We start from the raw sequence: 24,013 nt of genomic DNA on the forward strand, positions 1-24,013 counted from the left end.
AGTCCCTGAGAAATGAGTAGAAGTCATTTTGGAAGGCGCGCTGAGCGAAACGATGTGGGAATCAGATTCACTGGTCAACAGCTGACTGCCTGCTGTACTGCGTGCCCAGTCTGGGTTGCCACGAATTCATTAGTGTGTCGTGGGCAGAAAAGCATGCGACGGGGAGTCGGGGGCCAGAATCTCATCCCACCTTGTGACCGGTCAGCGTGGCGCCCGGGACGAGTCTCCTCCCTTCCCGGGCCTTCCTCTCCTCAGAAAAAGGAATCGACTAGCTGTCTGCCAGCCCTCCGACGTGGCTAGATGACTCTATTTCACAAGGACACGCACTTCCTATTTGTGACACAAACCCCCACAGAAAACAAAATCATCAATAAGTTATGGGGAAAACCGGGTGCCGTGATCATTTGCACTGTCTAAGGGGGCTCGATGCAACCAATTCCCCCTGTACACGGCTGCCTCTCCGGGGCGACAGAAGATTCCAGGCTGTCAGGGAGCAAACCAAGCCGTCTCTCCCGGAACTGGATTGACAGGCACCGCTGAGCTGCGGGGCCCGTGTGCGCTGACAGGCCCTGCGCGATGGAAGGCGACTATGGCGGCGGGTGTTGAGGTGCAGAACTCAGGGGAGGGGAGAGGCAAGCCCGGAGAGTCGCCTGTGCAGGAGAACTGGCTAACAGCACATCGCTTTAGACAACAGAGCAGAAGCTCTTTCTGACGGGAAATATTTCCGTGTTTTGGGGACCACATGAAACACCCGCTTGGATAAGCCAGTTCTGCTAATAACCTGGCTGGCTTGGTTTTAAACGAGGCAGAGCCTTGTCAAGCACTTGGAGATGCAATGCGGGCATGAGTTTCTCCCTTTTCGCCTGGTTACTGGGCATCTTGCAGGCCTGTTCTTCTTCTTTCTTCTTTTAACCCTCACCTGAGAATATTTTCCCATTAATTTTTAGAGAGAGTGGAAAAGAGACAGGAAGACAGAGAGAAATATTGATGTGAGAGAGACACATTGATTGGCTGCCTCCTGCATGCGCCCTGACCAGGGCCCAGGCCAGGGAGGGGGGGCTGCAACTGAGGTACGTGCCCTTGACCCGAATCAAACCCGCAGGTCCACGCTCTATCCACTGGGCCAAACCGGCCAGGGCCTGCAGGCCTGTTCTTGACAGACTGATGTGCGTCGTCCTGGTAAACTCCGAGCCTGTGAAACAGCAGCGCTGGTTTGATCAGGTGGTGTGCGTGTGAAATGAAAGCAAGCCTGGCTCTGTTCACCGGAGAACGCAGCCCGGGCAACAGCCCCGGAGGGTGGCGTGAGTGCGGAACCTCAGGGGCTGAATCCTTCCATAGAGACGCGGCCTTCAGGTTCAGACTTAGAACCGAAATGCGCTCACACCCTGCATGCCACCATGAGGGGCCACCAGACGGGCCCCCAAAGAAACGTGAGCAGCCGATTTTTTTTTAAAGATTTCTAAAAGGCTCCGCAATCTTGAGTACTTTCAATCTTCTTCTTTTCTGGAAAGTCAAAACCCCAAAGTTTGTTTGTAATTTAAATTTGTATATAGGAAGCTGTTTGGAGTGGTGATCATGCTCAGCCGGGAGCCGGAACACGGCTTCTACCGCAGGCTCCGCGCTGCCAGCACCCGGCAGAGTCGCCGCAGTGGCCGCGGTGCCACTTGCAAGAGGGGCTGCAAAAGGTGACGGCCAGGGCTCCTTCTCCCCCTCAGGCCTCCTGGCTGACGTGGGCCTGGCTTGGGTGGAGAGTCCCGAGGCGCGGTTAGCACTGGAGTGTGGACATCATCAGAACTATGACAGGAAGTACCCACAGCCCATCAGGCACTGGGGGAGGAAGGAGAAGGGAAGGCCCGCTGGCTCCAGCCGCCCTGGCTGGGGAGGAGCCAGAGCAGTGAGAGGGCACACAGTCTGTTCCCCCCACACACACTCACCCCTACCCCTGTCACAGGGATGCAGCCACCGCCCGCCAGGCAGTCCTGCGCTGCATCTCACGCCCTGAAGACAAGCCTCTGGCCGTCAGTCAGACATCTGCAATCCCCAACCTAAACGCAGGTGCACAGAGCGCGGTGGGATCTGTTCTGGAAGCCAGGCAGCTGGTGCCACCCAGAGGCCAAACGCTGTCCTCAAAGTGGACTGAGGCCAGCACCAGGAGAAAAGAAAAGATATTTGATTTACATACGTATGCAGGGTGTGCAGAAGTAGGTTTACAGTTGTGAGTACACGAAACAGAGTTTATCCTTGTGTTATTTATTAATTAGTGTGTTATTTTCTATAGGAGCAGCTATAAACCTAGTTTTGCCCACCCCTGTATTATATTATGTATGTAGTCTGTATATATACACATATCTGTGTAGATGTGTACATAATGTATGTATATGTCTAATGTATGTATGTACATACTAGAGGCTCGGTGCACGAATTCGTGCACAGGTGGGGTCCCTCGGCCTGGCTGGCAATTGGGGCCATCTTGCCCAGTCCCGATCAGGGCTGATTGGGCCCGGCTGGCAGGGGGCGCAAGGAGGGTAGAGAAACTACAGGAGGTTGGCTGTGGGAGTGCACTGACCACCAGAGGGCAGCTCCTGAGTTGAGTGTCTGCCCTCTGGTGGTTAGTGCGTGTCATAGCGACCGGTTGACCGGTCGTTTGGTCGACTGGTCTTGACGGTCGCCTAGGCTTTTATATATATAGATGTGTGTGTATGGCATCACACATGACTGACTCACCATGGAGAACAGTAACTCCAAAACACCGGTTCATATGCAGGTAAGAAAACCCCAGAGTGACTGCCCGGGCAACAGTGATGACCTAACACTGAAGTGGCTGATCAGAGTGGGGGGACTTGATTCTCCCCTTGATCCCAGAATGATGAACCCCATCTGTCTGGCCCATCTGCCCACTCAGAGTGGCTCTGCCACCTAGAAATAAGTGAAGGGTCTTGTTCTACTTTGGTGTGTGAGGGAAGGTGCCCGACAAGCTGCTTCCCGGGGTGGGGAGCCAGGCACACGGCGAGGGGAGGCAAGAGGAGAGTTCAGACTAACCAAGCCACTCAGCGAGTTCCTCGCGATGTTTAGAAACCCCAGGCTCCCTGGACCCCCAAACAAGACCACCAACAAAAGCCTCTAGTCTAGGCTCCAAGCAGGCCTGGAGCTCAGATAACTAATCCTTACTGAATCCCTGGTTGCCAGGGCGCCTTTCACCGCCCAGAGCTGGGAAATGCGCATTTTTAAAGGCACACTGCCCTCCAGCGGCGCCAGGTAAATCTGCTACTGACCGCTTCCCACAGCCAAACCTCAAATGGACTTTGCCTGGGGCCCTGGGAAAGCGCGGGGTGTTGGTTGATCACCAGCCCCGAAAGGAGATTAAACGAGGGAGGTGCAGTACAAGGGGCGGCGATCTAGTTAGAAACCTCGGGTCCCTCCCTCCTGGCGGTCGGGCCTCCCAGGGCCCAGATTCGCGCTGTTTCTTAGTGTCGCACCTCTGACCAGAGTTCGATGGAGTGGAAGTTACCGTGAGAAGCAAGCGGTGCTCCCAGGGGAGGCACGAGCGCTCACTGCGCGGCAGCAGCCGGTGTGCAGGGGCAGGAGGGGTGGCAGGTGGTGGGTAAGGTCACTGTCTGGGTGCCTGAGACCTGCCGCCCGTGGGCCCCGCGCAGGCTCCCTGTAAATAGCAGCAGCCAGCATTGCGGGCTCACCGCGTGGAGGGGGCTGTGCCAGGGGTCCCGCGGGGTCACCCTGTTCAGTCTTCCCAATCGCTCCCCTTAATGAGCGCCCTTATCACCCCACTTTGAGGATGAGGAAGCTGAGGCCAGAGACGATGCCACCTGTGACCGCATGGGGGTCCGGGTCTGCCTGGACCAGAGCGGGAGCTCCCAGCGCTGCGCTGGGACCCGGGCCGTGGGGCCAGGGCTGGTCGCGGGCACCCCCGGACGAATGGGCGCTCAGCGAGGGGCGAGCTCGAAAGGGCTCTCACCTTGACGATGAGCGGGTTCTGAAACATGGAATCCCGCACGACCCCCAGCCTCTCGTTCTCCATGCCCGGCCGGATGTCGGCCACGGTCAGGGGCCGCCGCGGGGGCGGGCAGATCTGGCTGACCGAGCGGCGCACCGGCTTCTTCGTCCATCGCAGGGGGTCCTGGCGGGAGCTCTTGGCCTCTGGCATCCTGGGGGTCGCGGGGAGTCGACCCGGGGCTGGACCCGCTGCCCTTCCCAGCTTGGGGCCCAGAGCGGAGCTCCGGGGAGCCCACCACTTGGACCCTACCACTTGGACCGCGGGGTGGGCCCCAGACTCCGGGCTCCCTCCGGAGCGGGGTGCACCTCCCTCGGAAGCCCCCTCGTTTCAAGGAGACCTAACGGCCCTTATAGGTCCCTCTGGTTCCTCGGAGCACCTTCTGGGAGCCGTGCTGCGGATCCGGGAAGGAGAGAAAGTCAAGAGCACCCCTTAGGGAAGAATGGAATGGCCTGTCTCCATGACGACGGGACGCCAACGGTTCTACGTGGACCTTGTTTGTTTCAGGAAACTATTGGCGGCCATCAAAGTGGACGTTTTCAGATTTTTTTTCTTAAATAGACGTGAGAAAACCCCAAGAATAATGACCACTGGTGTTAAAAAGTGACAGGCTCTAGAGGGCCATTTAGTTTCCCAAGTCAGTCTCTCACCACACACACGGGATAGAGCCCACATGTTTCACTCAGTGTTTCAGGGTGAGCCAGGCATCCTCACTCCAGGCCTGATGTTCCTGCTAATCCACTGGCTGACCTCAAACTAGTCGACCTCTAGGGTCCTCAGTGTTTATCTTCTGTGAAGAAGGTAGGGAGGAAAGTCTAGAGTTAAATGAGACCAGTGGTACCCAACGTTGTGCAACAGAACGAAGGGAAGTTGAAAAGAGACTCACTGAGCCAGAATATCTGGAAATGGGACCTGGGAATCTGCATTTTAAAATACCTCCTCCCTTCCTTCGGTCCCGCCCCCCCCCCCCCCCCCCCCGCCTCCGGAAAAGGCTCAAAGCTGCAGAAAAGTTGGAAGAAGAGTACAATGAAAACCCATGCAGATTCCACCTGGATTCACCAGCCCTTAGTATTTACATTTACTGTCTCACTGTGTCTCACTGTGTGTCTCACTGTGTCTCACTGTGTGTCTCACTGTGTCTCACTGTGTGTCTCACTGTGTGTCTCACTGTGTGTCTCACTGTGTCTCACTGTGTGTCTCACTGTGTCTCACAGTGTGTCTCACTGTGTGTCTCACTGTGTGTCTCACTGTGTCTCACTGTGTGTCTCACTGTGTGTCTCACTGTGTGTCTCTCTGTGTCTCTCTGTGTGTCTCACTGTGTGTCTCACTGTGTGTCTCACTGTGTCTCACTGTGTCTCACTGTGTGTCTCACTGTGTGTCTCACTGTGTGTCTCACTGTGTCTCACTGTGTGTCTCACTGTGTGTCTCACTGTGTGTCTCACTGTGTCTCACTGTGTGTCTCACTGTGTCTCACTGTGTGTCTCACTGTGTGTCTCACTGTGTGTCTCACTGTGTGTCTCACTGTGTCTCACTGTGTGTCTCTCTGTGTCTCACTGTGTCTCACTGTGTGTCTCACTGTGTGTCTCTCTGTGTCTCACTGTGTGTCTCACTGTGTGTCTCACTGTGTCTCACTGTGTCTCACTGTGTGTCTCACTGTGTGTCTCACTGTGTTGTGTCTCACTGTGTGTCTCACTGTGTCTCACTGTGTGTCTCACTGTGTGTCTCACTGTGTCTCACTGTGTGTCTCACTGTGTGTCTCACTGTGTGTCTCACTGTGTGTCTCACTGTGTCTCACTGTGTGTCTCACTGTGTGTCTCACTGTGTCTCACTGTGTGTCTCACTGTGTGTCTCACTGTGTCTCACTGTGTGTCTCACTGTGTGTCTCACTGTGTCTCACTGTGTCTCACTGTGTGTCTCACTGTGTGTCTCACTGTGTGTCTCACTGTGTCTCACTGTGTCTCTCACTGTGTGTCTCACACACACACACACACACACACACACACACACACTGAATTATTTTGAAAATATCTGCAGACAGTGTTATATTTGACCCAAAACACTTCAGCATGTATCTGCCAAGAACAAAGAGGTTCTCATACGTAACGCTAATGTCATTATCAGGACTTTATTGTGATACCGTAATGGTGCCTCGTATGCAGCCCACATGCAAAGTGGGATCTGCACGGTCTCCTAGCCGCCCGGGCGACTGGTGCAGTGTTTTGGGGACACTGACCTGGAGGCTCTCTAGTTTGTCTTCTAGTTCCAACCTTTAGTGGGTTTGTCCCCACCATTATCACCGTTAACTGCTCAAATATCCACGAGGCTCAGGGTAAGCAGTTCACCACGGACCTGCACTTCACGGCTTACATGCCAACAGCGGACACCACCAGCATTATTTCCAGAGCAGACAGGCTTCCACTGCTCATCCAGGGCCGGGAGCAGCCCTGGGGTGTCGACATGTGGGTGGGTGTGATGTGTGCTGGGGTTTCTCCAGGCTGCTTCACTTCCCGACTTTCACAGAAATGCAGGCTGTGCATTTCCCCATCAAAGCTGCTTGGCAGCTCACACTGAGGTCAGGTGGTGCCATGAGAGGCAGGAGAGGAGCCACGTAAGTCCTCTTGGACAAGTTACACTAAAGCCCTAGTTTCTCACCCGCAAGGTGAGGCCAGTGATACCTAACGAAGATAACACAGGATTGAACGAGAAAACAGGTGCCCACGTGGTTCTGTTCACTATGCAATAAGGCTAAAACTTTGGTGGTGCGTATGTAGTGGTGAACTTGCTAGTCTGGGTAAAGCGTTACTTTTCATCCCAGCTAAGTTTCTTGGGGACTCAGTTGAAATGGGAGGACTGGGATAGGTCTGGAAGGCTCTTTCTGCCTCATCTAAGCTGGCCGTGCAGCAGACCCCGCCCCAGCCCGCCCCTGCCTACAGCTGACCTCATACCACTCTCCCCTCCACTCACTGTGGCCCAGCTGCCGGGCCTCCACTCAGCTCCTCCCGCAACCAGGTTCCGGGCCTTGGTGTTTGCCTCCAGCCTGGGGCGATCTCCCATCGAGAGCTGTGCTCGCCCTTTTCATTCAGAGCCTTCCCTCCCATCTCAGCAGCACGCCCTGTCCCCGCTCCGCCGCGTCACTGCTCATGTTCCTTCCAGGGCACCGTGAAGCTGTCTTGGTTGATGTGTTTATCTGTCTCCCTCAGGTTAGGACCCTCACCATCTTCACGCAGAAATCATTACTAAATGGGATGCAGGCGTGAGCTAGCCCGTGGAGAATGCGGTCCCACTTTCTCAGTTTCAGGATCCCGCTCTAGCCTACCCCTCCCCCCCAGCCCCCCCCCCCCCCAGGAACAAAACGGGCAGAAACCACGCCTCCGTCCCAGTGCCAGTCCAGCTGCCAGCAAGTCAGCGTGGCAGCGGGGTGCCTAGCGGACCGGAAGTGACGCGGTCCACTTCCGCTTCCACAGCAGCAGCACTTCCGGGTCAGAAGAAACGCGGCGGCGCTCTCGGACTGCAGGTAGGAAGCGGATTTTGTTCCGCGTTTTTTAGGCGTGCGTGTAGACACCGAGCGGCGGTGGTCGTTGGTCGGGGAGGCGCCCGCGGCCGGGCCCCCGGGGTGCGCGTGGCGCCCGTTTCTCCGCGGCCGCTGCGGGCCCCTTCGCGCGGGAACCCTGGGGTCTGTGCGCAAAGGGGGCCGAGTGCCCTCGGGGCAGCTCCCCTTCCTGCCCGGCGCGCCCCGCCCAGAGCCCTGCGCGGCGGCGGGGGGTCGGGGCCGGGGGCTCGCAGAAGCGGAGATGAACGCGAGTCCGTTCGTTCCGGAGGCATCGAGCGCTGGCGCCAAGGGCGCTGGGGAAGCCGCTGGGTTGTTGGGAAGCACTGCGGGACCGGGACCGGGACCGGGTGAAGCGCTGAGAGGCCCTCCTGAGTGACTGGCAGACTTTAGTCGCGTCTTAGCTCAGCAGGGAAGGCGGAGGAAGCGCACTCCTGGGAGAAGGAGCCGCCTTTGCAAAGCCCGCGGATGAACGGGAAGGAAGGGAGGGAGAGAGCTGGAGAGGTGGGCGGGTCGGCCTGGCCTAGATCCTGAAGGACGTGGCAGGTCTGGAAAGTTTGGGGACTTGATCTTAAGAATAACGGGAAACCTTAACGTGGTTCTAGCTGGAAGGGACTATTATTTAAAAGGTTGTGTTGAACTCAAGCAACCAGAAGGAGAAACTTGGGTATTTACACGAAAGAAAGAAACGGGTGGAAAGTAGAAGAATGTTCAGTGGCGTCACCTGCTCTGTGCATTGTTCGGAAGAGGCCTGGAAGATGGGCCAGGAAGGCGCCTGTGGAGTGTAGGGCTCAGGGTCCTGGCCCTCTTACCCGAGCAAGCTCAGGAGTAGGAGGGTGGAAGCGACAAAGATGTGCGCTGAGAAGTGGATGGCAGGTGAGGAAACGGAGAGAGCAGTTTCTCTCAAGAGATGCTGCTGTGAGGGGAGGAAAGAGATGGACTTCAGGGTGAGAGGATGGGTGCATCCTTTTACCTCTCCTTCCAACTCCAATCCTCCTATATAATAAAAGGCTAATACACAAATCGACCAAACAGCAGAGCTACCGGTCGCTATGACGCGCACTGACCACCAGGGGGCAGACACTCAACACAGGAGCTGCCCCCTTGTGCTCAGTGCGCTCCCACGGGGGGAGTGCCGCTGGCAAGTGCAGTGGCGGTAGCGGGAACCTCTCCTGCCTCTGCAGCAGCGCTAAGGATGTCCAACTGCAGGCTTAGGCCCGCTCCCCAGGGAGTGGGCCTAAGCCTGCAGTTGGACATCCCCTGAGGGCTCTAGGACTGCAAGAGGACACAGGCCAGGTTGAGGCACACCCCCCCCAAGTGCACAAATTTCGTGCACCGAGCCTCTAGTTAAGAAATAAAAGATTACAGCCATAAGTGAAACTGGCTCTGTACTTGTCCCAGATCCCTGAATTTGCCAATTGCAACCCCCATACCTGTGTTTACAGTTTTATTGCATATGTATGCATTGAGAAAAGATACATAAAACCGTTTGTGGATTTTAGACTCAATATATGTGATATCATAATGTGTATCCTTTTGACCAGGGAAAGCTTAACTGAAGCAGTGATATTCTAGGCGAGCTCTGGGGATGGAAGGAGGTAGGGGCCGGGGAGGCTGCGGAGAATGTTCCAGACACAGGGAACCGGGTGCTATCAGACTTTGAGCCAAGGGGAGATGGTGGCGGGTTTGCGGGACGAGGAAAGGGCATGTGAGGCTGGAGCACAGAGTAGGAAGGAGAGGTAAAAGGTGACGCTGTGGGGAGCAGGGCCTGGCCGTGCGGCAGTGGGAGCAGGCAGAAGGGGGTACCGTGAGCCTCCTGAGCGTGTAGAATAGCATGCAATGGATAGTCATGATTCCAGCTTGTCACTTGCCGTACAATTTCATTTTCTGTGATGGTTTTTTTTCTCCTGAGAAATGTTTAAGATGCTTTGCAAATAAGCCACTGTTGTCAAGTTTCCCTCTAGGAGTAAAATGGAAGGTGAATTGAGCGGATTGGACATCCACACTCCGGTTTTTGACAAGAAAAAGAAAAAGTACTCTGTAGATAAGGAAAGACGTCGGATGCATGCCCACGGAAGTTTCAGAGACGCCCCCCTGGCAAGCGAACACTCGCACAAAACGAAGAAGAAGAAAAAGAGGCAGGACCACCAGCGCCTCGCCTCGTCTCCTTTGGAAACATCGGAACTCTGCGAGGAGGCTGCACGGGCCCCTTCTCCAGCCAAAAAGAGGAGAAAGAAGAGTGCTTTGGGGATACAGGACGGAACAGGCGTGTACGTCATGGTGGATAAAGAAAACATCGAGAACATGCCCAAGAATTTTAGACGGGATGTTGACATCGTTTATATTGACATGAGCAGGGAACAGGAGTCGCCCAGAGAGCCCGAAGCAGGCGAGTCGCCTGCAGTTACTAAGCGACGGGAAGAGCCGCGCAGGAAAGTTAGGGAGAAAAAGAAAAAGAAGCGTCGGCGGGAAGCTGCGTCCTGCGATGCTGCGCTGGGGGGGCCAGGCCCGGGCGCCAGCGTCCTGCCCCAGCCGGAGTCCCCGCTTTCTGCGGGCCTGGGAGGCCCCGTCACACAGCTGCCAGGCGCCGCCCACGAAAAGAAGCCTGAGAAAAGAAAGAGGAAGATTTCACATCACCAGGGATGTGAGAGTCCCGAGGCCGTGAATTCCGAGGGGGCACAGGTGGTCCATGGCCTGGGGACTGCAGAAGGCAGGAGGGAGCCCTGCAGATTGAAGAAAAGGGCCAAGAAAAGGAGGCGGAGGGCTCCTGTTGAAAGTGCTCTCTCGGGCCTCCCCACCAGCTTGGAGGACCCGCTGCTTGACTCCCTGGGAGGTAATGCTTCCTCCATTGAGGAGAGTGCGACCCCCCGGCCCCGAGAGGAGGAAGACCAGGCGTGTTCGGAGGAGGCGCCGAGGTAACGCGGCCACTGTGCCTTCCGAGGGTGCCCATCCTCTCCTGGGTCCGGGGCCCCTGTTAGCACGTCCACATGAATGCCAGGGCTCCTAGAGGCAGGACACGTGCTGCTCAGCCGTGTGACTCACAGGTAGCTTCCTTCCTTCACATGTAACGAACAGTCAGTTAGATTAGATTGCGCTGGGAACTATTCCAGCCTGAAATTCTGTAACTAACTCTAACGCATTGACAGCCCCAAATCACCTTTGTTTGCACGTAGATAGAGGAAAGGAAGAGATGACCCATAATGTTACCGGGCAGGGAAAAACTTGAATTAGGGTCTAAGAAAAGAAATGTTAATACTGGTTATATAATTATCATTTGAGGGTAGTGTCAAATGAATAAAAGCAGGGATTTTTCTTTCTTTTACCCACTTTGTTGCTCCGTGTCTGGGACTTGGGGCAGATTCCCCCAGCCCCCAGTTTTTACTCAGTGGCTTTCTTACATTTGTTAGGCTGTCCTGGCTTCACCAGCTCCACCACGGTGACATGGGAGAGCCCACCTCGGTGGTGCTGATAACGAGGCAGCAATGCGCCAGGACTATGGTTCTTTTTCTTTTTTAAATATGTTTTTATTGCTTTTAGAGAGAGAGAGAGAGGAAGGGAGAGGGACAGAGAGTTAGAAACATTGATGAGAAACATCATTCAGCTGCCTCTTGCACGCCCCCTACTGGGGACTGAGCCCGCCACCCGGGCCTGTGCCCTGACTGGGAATCAAACCAGTTACCTCTTGGTTCAGGGGTGGACGCTCAATCACTGAGCCACACCAGCTGGACTAGGACTGTGGTTCTTAACTTATATTGGGCCGTGTGCCCTTTGAAGACTGTTGACCCTTAGACAAATGCACACCATTTGCTCCCAGTTTCCTGTCTGAGTAGTTAGTTGATACAGTTGAACATATGAAAAGGAGATTTGAACATCTGGCAGAGAGTTTGGGGATGAATTAGTTAGTGATCGATACATAAAAAACCAAGCAAAGGGGAAATGTGACCACATTACTGACCACAGCAAAAATAACTAACCATGGAGACCCTGGATCATTGAACTAACAACCATTATTATAAAACTTAACATTGCAAGGGTTGGGGAGAGGCATCTCGGGTGTCCGTGGGGGTAGAGCAGGGCCTAGCCTGTTAGGAAGTAAATAAAACAACAGTAATTGGGAAACAGGACTCTAAGAAGTAATCTCTGGTGGAAACGGCTTCGGGTGCCACGTCTGCCTCGGAGGCCCCTCAGGGATGAATCCAAGTGAGCAGTTACCCCGAGAGCCCGGACACCCCCCACCGAACCACCTCTTGTCCAAGTGAGTCATTTCAGGAAAAGAATTTAAAAACTAGAGCCCAGCCGGTGTGGCTCAGCAGTTGAGCATCAACCCAGGAATCAGGAGGTTGCTGGTTCGATTCCCAGTCAGGGCACGTGCCCGCGTTGCAGGCTCGATGCCCAGTAGGGGGTGTGCAGGAGGCAGCAGGTGGATGATGTCCCCCTCTCATCGGTGTTTCTGTCTCTCTATACCTCTCCCTTCTCTCTGTAAAAATCAAAAGCATTTAAAAAAGAAAAGTAAAAGCTAAGTGATGTCTCAATGCTAATCAATCCAATTTCCCTCTTAGGTTAGAACCTCCTGACGAAGAAAGCAATTTGGATTCGGCCCGAGATGCCGAAGTGCGGTCTCTGTCCGAAGACTTGGGAGACGCGGACGATGCAGACGTGGACCTGGCCTCCGCCGTGAGGCAGCTCCGGGAGTTCATCCCCGGCATCGGGGCGAGGGCCGCCACCACGATTAAGCGCATGTACCGGGATGACTTGGGCCGGTTCCAGGAGTTCAAGGCGCAGGGTGAGCTGTGGCACCTCAGTGCTGCCGAACGTCCAGAGCCCCCCTAGCGGCTTCTGTGAGCAGCTCAGGTTTACAGAGTCACCATGACCTCCTCCAGCTACGGCAGCTGTATCTCCATCCAGAATTGCTTTTTTAAATTGAGTTTGTCAGGGTCACCTTGATAAAGAAAATTATATAGGTTTCAAGTGTGCTTGGTAGTACATCATTCACCCAGAATTGTTGTCTGAGCTGTGAAGTGAAACCAGCGAAGTGCACAGGTTTCCCCTTTGCCTAGCCGGCCAGGGAGGCAAGGAGGACTGGTCTGTCACCCCCAGACCAGGTCAATCCTGAAGGAAGGGGAGGAGGAGGAGGAGGAGCCTAACTGGTTGTGGCCTGGGAAGGATACGGAAGTGAAAGAACACTAGCTCATCAGCTTCCAGGAGGTGTCATTTCTTTCCCTGAGATACTAACTTGAGGGTGAGCTGGGGGAGTGGGCTGGTGCCAGACAAGCGGGCTTGCTCTTCTTGATCTCTGTGTTACCAGCGCCTCCAGGAAGCCACCTGGATTTAAGAATAAAGTGCAGATGTAAGGCCAGTGCTAAAATGAGCCGTGTTTACCGAGTGCCTGCTGTGAGGCCAGTACCGCTGGCCAGTGAGGAAGAGGGGGGCCTTATGGACACAATCGCGTGGATAAATTAAGTGAGAAAAACATAATTTATAGAGCAGTGTCTATAGAATGATCCCTTTTATTTGCGTACCAGAGGCCCGATGCACGAAATTCGTGCAAGAGTCGGCCTTCCTTCCCCTGGCTGCCGGCACCAGCTTCCCACTGGCACCCGGGACCCAGGCTTCCCTCACAGCCCTGGCTTCGTCCAGTAGGTCGTCTGGAAGGATGTCTGGTCTAATTGGCATATTACACTTTTATTATAGATTCTGTGCTGAAATTTTTGAGTATTTTATGAAATATTTTAAAAACAAGTCTAAGAATAGAAACACACTGAATATAACGCAGTTAACGCGTAAGGAAGCTGAGAGCTAGAGTAATGAGGAGGAGGAGAATGCCGGGGGCGTGTGTCCCTCCCTGATGCGTGTGCACAGAGAACCACCGGCTCACGCAGCCGTGGGGAGCAGGGGCAGGGGAGAGTGAAGGGGTGTTTTCTGAACGTCCATTTCTGTACTCTGAATGTTTAATGACTGTCTGTGCACTTTTGAATATAAAAAAAGAATAGGCAGTGGACGAGTCAGGAAGGCCCTGGGAGTGGGATGACCAGGGAGACCTCGGGAGCAGAGTGAGGCCCAGCTCCAGCGCTCCAGCCGGGCGGGGGCGGGGGCGGGCGCGGGGGCGGGGCGGGCTCATGTGGGGACGGGTGGCGGGTCCCTGTTGAGCACCTGCGAGGTTTGCTCTTGTTCATTATTGACCACATCTACTTTTTCTCCCACCTCAACTCCTAGGTGTCGCCATTAAATTTGGCAAGTTTTCTGCGAAGGAAAATCAGCAGTTAGAGAAAAACGTGCAGGAATTTCTGTCCCTGACAGGAATCGAGAACGCGGACAAGCTGCTGTACACGGACAGGTACCCGGAGGAGAAAGCCGCCATCACCAACCTAAAGAGGAAGTACGCGTTTCGGTTGCACATCGGTGAGTTCAGGTGCTCGCCCTGCCCGCCCTCGGCCTCCCACGGTGTGCGGTGGCCCCTGGGAGCACTCAGCGCAGCCTGTTGGGGTCAGGAATGTGCTCGTGCCTCCTGGGCACAGAGCCTCACAGATTCTAGGGAGAATGAACTGGTAACTTCTAGCTTTCCTACCGGGTAATAATTACTGTTAGGGCTTCTCTTCCTGTTCTTCGCGGCGTATTGCCTTTGCTGCACCAGCACCTCCTGTAGGCAGCAGGGTCTCCTGAGCATTCTAAGTGCAGCCGGGACCCCTCCTGGAGGTGACGCTTGGAGATCAAGGCTGTGAAGCCATAAGCATTGGCCTGAAAACCTCTCTCAAATTTAAAGAAGCTAATTTCTGAGGGTTTTGCTGGGATGTGCCCAGGAACACGGCCGCGCGAGCCCTGTGGAGGGCAGTTGCATCTGCACGGAGCGAGGCAGGCTTATTCGTTCGGAGAGTTCTTGTGGAGAACCGTTGGCAGGTGTCCCCCACTAGCCTCCCGCTGATTCACATTATGTTAGCATTACTTGGCCTTGTGAGGGTCTTTTCCGAGCGTTGGGGAGACCAGAGCTGGAGCCACATACAAAGTGTCCAGTTTTCGGAGATCTCCAAGGCAACGGGGGATTGTGTACATCCGCTTCCCAGGACAGCTTCCCGCAGGCCCCGGCATCCCAGCCTTGCCCAGGTCTAGGATAGTTAGTGGTGAAAGGCCTATTCGGGGCCCCTGTACCACTGTGACCGCCTCATGCCACACCGTGAGCCTGCTGACCATCTTCCTCTGACGTAGGGAAGGGCATCGCCCGGCCCTGGAAACTCGTGTACTACCGAGCGAAGAAGATGTTTGACGTCAATAACTACAAAGGCAGGTAAGACGGCGTCGGCGGCTGGACACAGAACGTCTCTCTGGTCTTTCTGACACTCACACCAGGTCAGAAGTCAGGCCTGCAGATCTGTGTGAAAGCAGGCGTGCACCTGCAGTCAGATGCTGTCTTCGTTTCCATTTCCAACTCGAACCTGTATGGTCTCCCCTCTATATCTTCTGCTTTTTCTTTCTTTTTTTTTTTTTTTTTTTTTTTTTAAATTGTTTTTATTGATTTCAGAGAGGAAGGGAGAAGTAGAGAGAGGTAGAAACATCAATAATGAGAATCATTGATTGGCTGCCTCCTGCACGCCACCTACTGGGGATCAAGCCCACAACACCCTGACCGGGGATCATACCATGACCTCCTGGTTCACAGGTCGATGTTCAACCACTGAACCACACTAGCCAGGCCTCCGCTTTTTCTTTGCACTCTCATTCCCACACTCGCTGTGCTCTGCCTCACTGCTGCTCTGGATCTCGGCTTTGCTCACTGTAAGCTCCTTGTGAACCCCGACGTTCCTCCTCAGTGCAGCGCTCCCTGAGCACCTGGCCCCGTTCTTGGGTCGCAGTAGATATTGGAAGGTGGAGGTAGATGTGATGTTGTGTGAATTGCGCCTAACTACAGAGTAAATTTTAAAATGAAAATAAAATTGTGACATGTTCCCTTTGTCGTAGGTACAGCGAAAGGGATGCGGAGAAGTTAAAGATGTACCATTCCCTCCATGGCAACGACTGGAGGAAGATCGGGGGTTTGGTGGCTCGAAGCAGCCTCTCCGTCGCCCTGAAGTTCTCCCAGATCAGCTGCGGTGAGTGTGGGCTCTGCCGCCTGGTGAGCTCGCCCGGGGAGCGGAGGGGCCGGCGCGCAGGAAGACGGGCGGCCGTCTGAGAGAGCATTGACTTTTTTTTTTTTTTAATATTTATCTATAGAAAGAAACCATGGTGCTTGGAGTAAGACGGAAACCCAGAGACTAATCAAAGCCGTTGAAGAAGTGATTCTAAAGACAATGTCTCCCCAGGACTTAGAAGAGGTAGATTCTAGACTCCAAGAAAACCCCGAAGGCTGCCTGTCGATTGTTCGGGAAAAACTCTACAAGGGCATATCTTGGGTAGAAGTCGAAGCTAAAGTCGAAACCAGAAATTGGATGCAGTGTAAAAGTAAGTGGTAAGTTTTAAGGCTTCTTATGCAAATTGCAACCAGACATGCTCGCGCTCTCTCTCTCTCTCTCTCTCTCTCTCCCTCCACACACACACACACACACACACACACACACACACACAATTCCCAGAGGCTGGGTGGATAGGTGAGGTTATAAGAATACATGGCAGCACCAGGTGGAAAGCCTTCCATGTTGAGAGTTGCTGTCCCTTGTTCGCTGCTGCAGCCCCTCAGTGCCGGCATCTGGTATAAGGCAGCGCTGGACCGGCCCGGTTCACTGTCCGTCTTCCTCACAGGCACTTGCTGTTTGATGCTTTGACTTCTGATTTCTTCAGTCTGCCCCTTTCTAAGTTCCCTTTCTAAGTCCTGAGTAACAAGGTGGTTTTCTGTTTGTAGCATTAAAAATAAATAAGGGGACAGGAGGAGTGAGGGGGGTCAGTGGGGAAACAAGGGGACATTTGTAATACTTTCAACAGTAAAGGTACATTTAAAAAAGAGCTAAATAAGCATAATGCTTGAAAAAAACTAAAACTGACGTTTTAAACAGAAGAGAAATCACAAACAGTGCTCAGTAGAGCTCTGCCTTTTAAATTGTGCGGTTCACCTACCTTCACCCAGAGTGGGTCCTACTCTCCGTCTTAGAACTTCTTCGTCACCTGGGATGTATATCCTCATCCTGGTTGCTCTGTGCGCTCTGCCTCGTGCAGCTCTCCCTGCCCTGAGGGTCTCCGAGCCCGCCCCCCAGCGGGGCCTGGCGGCTCAGGCGTCCTGACTGTCAGAGGAGAAGGAAACCCCGGGCAGGCGCGTTTTATGCTAAAAGTAAACTCTTAGGCGATACTGTTTATTGCTTATGCACCTTACATTGCGTGGCAGAGTTATTTTAACAGAGGACTGCGCTCAGGGAAATACACTCCAAAGGACAGATAATGTTGGGGGGGGGAGAGTGTAAGACGGGGAACCAGAGCCCTTCCCACCCAGCATTTTAGATTGAGAAAAGGATGGGGGATGAGCCTCCATTGGAGGGTGGACGATCGGTGTTAAACAAGGGGGACCACCTTCAGAATCAACGTGATTAAATAACATGCAAGACTTGCTTTGCTTCTCAATTTGAAGGAAAAAGCACTTGTAGCCTGAACATACATTTACTTCCTGTAACATTGACATGCCCTCAAGAGACACATTTCAAACCGGTGTACGTGGATGGCTGTTAGTAAGCGCATGGTGCCATTACCACCTCTCTCCCTGAGCAAAGAGCTGAATGGAATGGATGCTGATATGTCCATCAGATGGTGACAGGTTGTGCTGTGCAAGACAAGGACTTTTTAAATATTTTAAATTGGGTTGCTCCTCTCATTAGCAACTTCGCCCTTCCCTTCGCCGTTAGCTCTGGGCCTTCGAGGCACCATCAGGTCATTCATCACTTTGCTAAATTTGTCTCGGTTGGTTTTCCAGCAGCTGCTCACAGTAGAGGAGTAATGTCCGTCTGTTCATGAGCAACTAAACTAAAGCGGGTGCCACAGCGCCCTCTAGCAGCTGCTGAAAGGCCTGCTTCCCCCTTTTAAACTTGTTTATTATGGAAATTTTCTGACACACGTGGATGGTGGCAGTTGTGGGCAGGGAGGCGTGGCAGGAGTTGGAGAGTGGTTCTGAGGAGGGGGTTTAGATGAGAAGACAGGGAACTTGAGTGGAACTGCACCTGACAGTGAACTATACTGCTCTTGCTTTGAATGCAGGACGGAGATTCTCACCAAGAGGATGACGAATGGCCGGGACGTGTACCGCGGGGTGAACGCCCTCCAGGCCAAAATCAACCTGATTGAGAGGTACGGGCCGGGAGCGGCGCTGCGCTACCACTGCCCTGGCACCGAGAACAGCAGTGAGCTTGAAAACTGAATTTTTATGTTTTCTCATAGGTTGTATGAAATAAATGTGGAAGATGCTAATGAAATAGACTGGGAAGATCTTACTGGTACCATAGGGTAAGACCATCCTATATAATAAAAGGCTAATATGCAAATCAACTGAAAGGCGGAATAACCGGTCGCTATGATGTGCACTGACCACCAGGGGGTAGACGCTCAATGCAGGAGCTGCCCCCAGGTGGTCAGTGTGCTCCCACAAAGGGAGCGCTGCTCAGCCAGAAGCCCCGAGCTGGGCTCAAAGCGGCAGTGGCGGGAGCCTCTCACACCTCTGCGGCATCGCTAAGGATGTCCAACTGCTGGCTTAGGCCTGCTCCCTGGACATCCCCCGAGGGCTCACGGACTGTGAGAGGGCACAGTCCGGGCTGAGGGGACTCCCCCCACCCCCTAGTGCACGAATTTGTACACTGAGCCTCTAGTCTGTTTAATATTAAGCTACTTAAAATATAAGAGGTGACTTTAAGAAATGACGATCAGATTTTAATAGTCATGCTGCATGTGGATTTTACCTACAAGTTGTTTTATGTGTATGTGTATTTAGATCTCCCACTCCACCCCACCTAAGACACCTAAGAGGAGTGAATGAAATGTGTACCAAGTCCCTCTGGGCAAAGCAAATTGTTGAGAATGGTGGGGTGCAGGTGTTGTGGGCTTTGGAAGTGGGCGCTGAGGGATTGTGTGGCCTTCAGTTTGGAAGCTGGAGAGGAGCAAAGCCCGGCAACCTGGCTGACTTTCAGGAGCATGGCTGCAGGTGGGACGTTGCCGTCAATCAGGAAGGGTTTAACCAGGTTCGGTGGGTAGTTTCTTACACCTTGGGATGTGGCCAAAGAAAAATCCACCTTTTTTTAAGCTGGGAGAACTGGAGTCTTAGTGACAGGCCCTACTGGGAGTCACAGAGACATGCCCATGCTTCCAAACGCTTTCCTTTGCTAGTTGTCCTGAGGGGTGGGCACACCCTTCAGTATCGTGGGTCCCTGAGAGGGGATGGTGTCAGGTGCTTAGAGGAAGGGGACCCTGCCTTGCACCCCACCAACTTCCATCCTGAGGGCTATGTCCACAAAGCCCACCCTTCATATTATCAAATTTTGTTGTTGTTGTTAATCCTCACCCAAGGATATCGATTTCTAGAGAGAGTGGAAGGGAGAGGGAGAGACAGAGAGAAACATAGATTGGTTGCCTCCTGCATACACCCCACCAGGGCCCGGGAAGCTGCAACCAAGTCCATGCCCTTGACCAGAATCGAACCTGGGACCCAATCATCGTTTGCCTCTACATACTTAACAGATAAAATTATCACGCTAACCATCTTAACTGCTAGATTAATTATTGAAGCAAATAAGTCACACTTTTATTGTTTAAGGCAAATTGTCCAGGAAGTGAAGTTAGTGATTTTTCACTTTAGAAACTAAGATTTGGTTGTTTCGTTCTTACTTGCTATAAAGTGCAAGTGTATGAGTCACCAAGACATCATCAGCATCTGCTTCCTTTAGCCTCGCAAAATAAAAATCAGGGCCCTGTGCCTCCCAGTGGTGACCAGTATGTACCCTAAGCGTAATGGGGAAGAGGGCAGAGTTTGGAGTCAAATCACCCAAGTGTCCCCTGCCCTTTATTAGCTGTGAGATCTCGGACTTCTCTATGCCTCAGTTTCCCTGTCTCTAAAAAGAGGAGGAAGAGCAGTGGCTCCCTGGTCGAGTGGCTGTGAGGCTTGTTGGTTGCTGTGTGGGAAGTGCTGAGGGCAGGGCCAAGTCCAAGGTGCGGCTCATGTTACATTTTGTCTTCCCAGCTGGTACCACTTAGATTATTCCAGATAAACAGAACCCATCTTGCTGTACTGCTGCTTTTTTCCTTCTGTGTGTGTTTAACCAGGGACCGTAGCTTCCCATGTGTCTTTCTTGTACCACTGTTGTGGCCATGATGACTTCACGCTCAAGGGGAGGAAAGCTCAGAGCTGGGCCTCCCCTCAGTCACTGTGCTGTTAGTTCTCAGAGCTGAAATGATCAGGTTTTAGACTGACACTGACCTTTCACCTTTCCTTCCTAAAGCGATGTCCCTCCGTCTTACGTTCAGGCTAAGTTTTATAAGCTGAAAGCCACCTGTGTGCCCTCCTGGCAGAGGAAGACTTTCCCAGGTCAGTACGTGCAGTGTGTGAGTGTTGAGGGCGGTGTGTGGTGCCGCGTGCTGGGCGTGCCCCTGGGCAGCCACTTCCCTCTGAGAGCCTCAGCTCCTGCTGTAAAACGGAGAAAGTTAGCGTCAGCATCCCTACCGACAGGACCTCCTGCAGGGCTGAGTCAGATAGCGACCCTGTCCATGTCAGCAGGGTGCTCGGGGCTTCGCGAGCGCTCAGCGAATGCTCTCGAGGGTTCCTGGGTTGTCATCACGTGCACACATGCACACACACCACGTGCACACACTCACACCGTGTGCACACACTCACACCACATGCGTGCACATACACTTCTAGGAAAAACGTAAGATGCCGCTTCCTTCTTTGCAGCCGTCTGTGGGCGGATAGGTACGTGGTTCCCAGACCCAGGTCACCAGAGTCGTGTGAGGAGCTCGTTTAGGGTGTACAGAGCGGCCCCATCCAGACATCCAGGACGCCCATCCCAGGCGCTCGGGGCTGGATTTCCCGTCAGGCTTGCAGGAGCGTCTCAAGCGGCCCCCCAGCCCCGTGTCTGGAGACCACGGGCTCGGTTGCTCCTCTGCCTGGGATGTGAGGAACCGCGTGCGTTCAGCAGACGCCATTCCCTGGGTTGAACCCTAGCCTTGCCCTGACTGAGTCCATGACGTTGGGGAAGTTTCATGACGTTTCAGGAGCCTGGGTTCTCTCATTTGAGAAACAAATAGCAGCCCTAGCCAGTTTGGCTCAGTGGATAGAGTGTCGGCCTGTGGACTGAAGGGTCCCACGTTCGATTCCGGCCAAGGGCACATACCTGGGTTGTGGGCTCGATCCCCAGTAGGGACGTGCAGGAGGCAGCTGATCAGTGATTCTCTCTCATCATTGATGTTTCTATCTCTCTCTTCCTCTTCTTCCTCTTTGAAATCAATAAAGAAATATATTTTAAAAAAAATACAAAAGAAACAATTCCCTTTAAAAATAAAAAAAGAGGGAGAGGGAGAGAGAAATAGCAGTGCCTGCCTCCGAGGAGTGTTGAGAGGGGTGAGTGAGCGAATGTAAGCAAACCAGTGAGAACAGGGTCTTGCACATGAGAACAGCATGGAGCAGGCGTGTCAGCAACGCCCTCTGACCCTTGACCTTGGGAAGAGGCTTTGCACAAATCAAAGTTCAACCTTTCTCTTTAGAGATTATAGACCACCTTTATGAGACGAGTCTGCCTTTGCTCAAAGAGAAGCTAAAGAAGAAGGTGGAGAAGAGAGGCGCTGTGCCCCCTCCCGCAGCGCCCCGCCGTGTCTTCCTGTTCAGGGACATCTTCCACTGCGACGACGACGACAGCGAGGACGACGACGGCGGAGGCGGGCAGAGCTAGGCGATGGCATTCTGCTCGTCCGGTTTCTGGTTTGGCTGTGTGTACATACGAGTGTCAGTAGCTGCTCTCTGTGCTGGGGGCTGGCATCCAGACGCAGTGGCCACACAGGGAGGTGTGAGAGTGACGCCCTTGCTGTGGCGCATTGAGGATGGACTGGCATTGTCCGACGCGATTGTTTCAATGTGAAAAGGAGGAGGAACATGTGAGTTGATGTAACACGTCTGTCCGATGGCAAACAATTCTGGTTCCTGTGGATCCACAGTGTCCCGAGCCCCCAGGGCAGCGGAGGTGGCGCGTCCTGTAAGCATGCGCTGTGTGGACTCGGCTGTGCGGCAGCAGCAAAGAGACGTCGACAGCCCGCGTGCCTGGCCGTGGCTTCTGCTCCTCGCTTGTTTACGTGTGTTCTCGGCGGCGAAGTGCAGCTCAGCGTTAGAAGGAAGTTGTGGGTGTGTGTCGCCTCAGCCCGGTTTCCGTTGTCATGCACATGGCACAGGTGCCCAGCTCGTCTTCCTGGGGGCGTGCTGGTTTAAAGATGTTCCTGTCTGATGCCCTCAGAGCCAGCCACTGAGTTCATGTGGTGTCAGCTGCAGGGAAGCCAGCGCTCCCTTCCATTGCTTCCAGAAAACTGGCTTTGCTAGACGTGGGAGGTGCCACGTGGGTGTGGGGCACACTTGTGCCTACTGGAGTCTCGGGCTAGCCCAGCAGCCAGGAAAGCAAAGCACTCCCGAGGTTTCAAACAGGATTTCCTGTCGGGGTCTAGGCTACAAAATTGTGCAGCAGGATGGGGGAGCAAACGGGGAGGTCGAATACCCAGCGATGAGCCCCGAGGGGAAGTCGCCGTGGCCTGTGGCCCAGCGCACCCCGTGCTCCTCCCCTGATGGGTGGTCTGGAGCCCGGGCAGCTGCACCGCTCCTGGCACTCGGCCTCAGCAGGATGTGTGTCTCCCGAACACAACGCTCCTGCCTCCCCTGCCCTTACGTCTCACAGGTGTCTCCATGGCAGCTGAGCAGGACCCAACTGGCCAGGCTTCTGGCCACGTGTGTACATGATGGAGCACAGGGAGGAGCATGTGGGTGGACAGTGTCCTGTCACAGGGGTGTCGCTGTCCATGCCAGGATGCAGCCCCTATGCCCTGGGTGTTCTCATTGATGTCACTTGTGTAACATCATGCTGTGTGTTGGTTCATTCATCTGTAACGCTCCCCATTTCTCCAAACCTGCCGTCATTGGAGAAGGAAGATGAGCGACGCGGTTTAGGGGCCCTGGGTCTCCCGGATCCCCAGCACCCGCACAGTGTGGTGCAGATAATACACACTCAATAAATGCTCGGGAAACAAATGAGTGTTTCCTTTTTAGAAAGCATTTTGCCTTTTGGTCCTCCTCTCTGTCAACCATACCAGGCTCCATGCTGATGGGAATAGAAATTGTATGTTCCTTTTGGAGGACAATCTAGTGAAATACAGCTGATCCCTAAGAACGTACCTGTTCTGTGATCCTGCCTGCTACTCCCTGGTTGCAAGTCTCGTGGGGACCCTCAGCATTTAGGAAATGCCCCCTCAGGGGAAGGAGGGAGAGCGCCCCCTTTTTAACCTCCTCTCCACTGCAGAGTCCTGGCCTCCGTTGCATAACGAAGTCTGTGCGTGAAGATCAGTAGCTAAGAAGCATGCTTATTGAAAAGTGTCACGTGACCGGGAGCTGAAATAAGGCCAGGTCGGGACTGTTGGGCAACACTTGGATTTGTTCCTTGGTCTTGTTTCCTCTGAGATAGGGTCTTTCCCTCGCCTCATGTCTGTTCGCTGCCTGCACCCCCTTCTCCCGCGTACAGGCGGCGCGCGCAGGCCCTCCTCTGCCTGAAAGTTGGGGTTGTCCACACAGCGAACTCGCGACGCAGCCGCAGACAGGCAGACCTGGTGCCTGCTTTCTCTGCCTAACGAGATATGGGCCTGGTGTGCAGGAATGGCTCCTTTATCACACGCAAAACAGAACATGCACATGTCCCTAGGAAACCTGGTGAATAACTGTTTATTCCTAGAATGGAATAACCTATGTAATAAAAGTATAATATGCAAATTGACCAAACAGCCAAACAGCGGGACAACCACCCGGACGACCATTTGGAACCACACTGTGACACCCACTGGTACCAGCCAAGGCAGGTGCGATGCAATTGGTCGGGGGCCCGGCTGTCGCCCCATGATTGCCCCGCAGAGGGAGGCCCAGGCCACCAACCAGCAGACTGCGGCGGGGGGGTGGGGCCTCCCTCTGTGAGGGACACCCGGGTCCCGGGTGCTGGCAGCCAGAGGGAAGCCGGTGCCAGCAGCTGGGGGAAGGAAGGCCTACTCGTGCACAAATTTTGTGCGTCGGGCCTCTAGTTGTGCAGTAATGTTAAATGCTGACAGGTTTGATTAACATAAGAGTTTGTATATTTTCTTGACTTTGTAGAAGTAAAAACATAAAGGAAATTGTGTATATATAGAACCATTAAAATGTGTGGGAAGAAGTAAGACCCAGGGTGGCTGGTTTTTCTCTGGGCGGTGGGTTGTGAGTATAGAGCAGCCATGGGCAAACTACGGCCCGCGGGCCGGGTCCGGCCCGTTTGAAATGAATAAAACTAAAAAAAAAA

General features: G+C 53.8%; 2 protein-coding genes across 5 annotated transcripts in view; one reads left to right on the forward strand and one right to left on the reverse strand.

Moving 5' to 3' along the window:
* The window catches only part of CFAP77 (cilia and flagella associated protein 77), an 87,061-nt gene extending 82,823 nt beyond the window's left edge, over positions 1–4,238 (reverse strand). The window contains exon 1 of the mRNA XM_036331511.1: positions 3,971–4,238. Within this exon, the coding sequence (XP_036187404.1) occupies positions 3,971–4,159 (189 nt within the window). The 5' untranslated portion in view covers positions 4,160–4,238. The remainder of the gene's footprint in view (positions 1–3,970) is intronic.
* Positions 4,239–7,403: 3,165 nt separating this feature from the next.
* TTF1 (transcription termination factor 1) lies at positions 7,404–22,752 on the forward strand. 4 transcript variants are annotated; one of them, XM_036329264.1, is made up of 11 exons: positions 7,404–7,520; positions 9,507–10,468; positions 12,113–12,336; positions 13,767–13,952; positions 14,754–14,832; positions 15,504–15,634; positions 15,756–15,990; positions 17,718–17,807; positions 17,898–17,963; positions 19,946–20,031; positions 21,207–22,752. In XM_036329264.1, the coding sequence occupies exons 2-11, from the start codon at positions 9,525–9,527 to the stop codon at positions 21,389–21,391; spliced, it is 2,226 nt and encodes a 741-aa protein (XP_036185157.1). In that variant the 5' UTR covers positions 7,404–7,520; positions 9,507–9,524; the 3' UTR covers positions 21,392–22,752. The 4 variants fall into 4 exon arrangements, 3 of the variants coding, with proteins under 3 accessions (XP_036185157.1, XP_036185159.1, XP_036185158.1); XM_036329266.1 differs by having other exon boundaries at positions 7,451–7,520; positions 9,518–10,468; XM_036329265.1 differs by lacking the exon at positions 7,404–7,520 and adding an exon at positions 7,543–8,429.
* Positions 22,753–24,013: the final 1,261 nt, after the last annotated feature.

Source organism: Myotis myotis, unplaced genomic scaffold, assembly GCF_014108235.1.
Source record: "Myotis myotis isolate mMyoMyo1 unplaced genomic scaffold, mMyoMyo1.p scaffold_m19_p_12, whole genome shotgun sequence".
Lineage (NCBI taxonomy): Eukaryota > Metazoa > Chordata > Mammalia > Chiroptera > Vespertilionidae > Myotis > Myotis myotis.

What these genes read in the sequence shown, in the direction of transcription:
- TTF1 (XM_036329264.1), top strand. Translation starts at nt 9,525, where the DNA reads ATGGAAGGTGAATTGAGCGGATTGGACATCCACACTCCGGTTTTTGAC. An exon ending in TGTTCGGAGGAGGCGCCGAG is followed by an intron (nt 10,469 to 12,112) that starts GTAACGCGGCCA and finishes TTTCCCTCTTAG; the next exon opens with GTTAGAACCTCCTGACGAAG. An exon ending in CCAGGAGTTCAAGGCGCAGG is followed by an intron (nt 12,337 to 13,766) that starts GTGAGCTGTGGC and finishes CTCAACTCCTAG; the next exon opens with GTGTCGCCATTAAATTTGGC.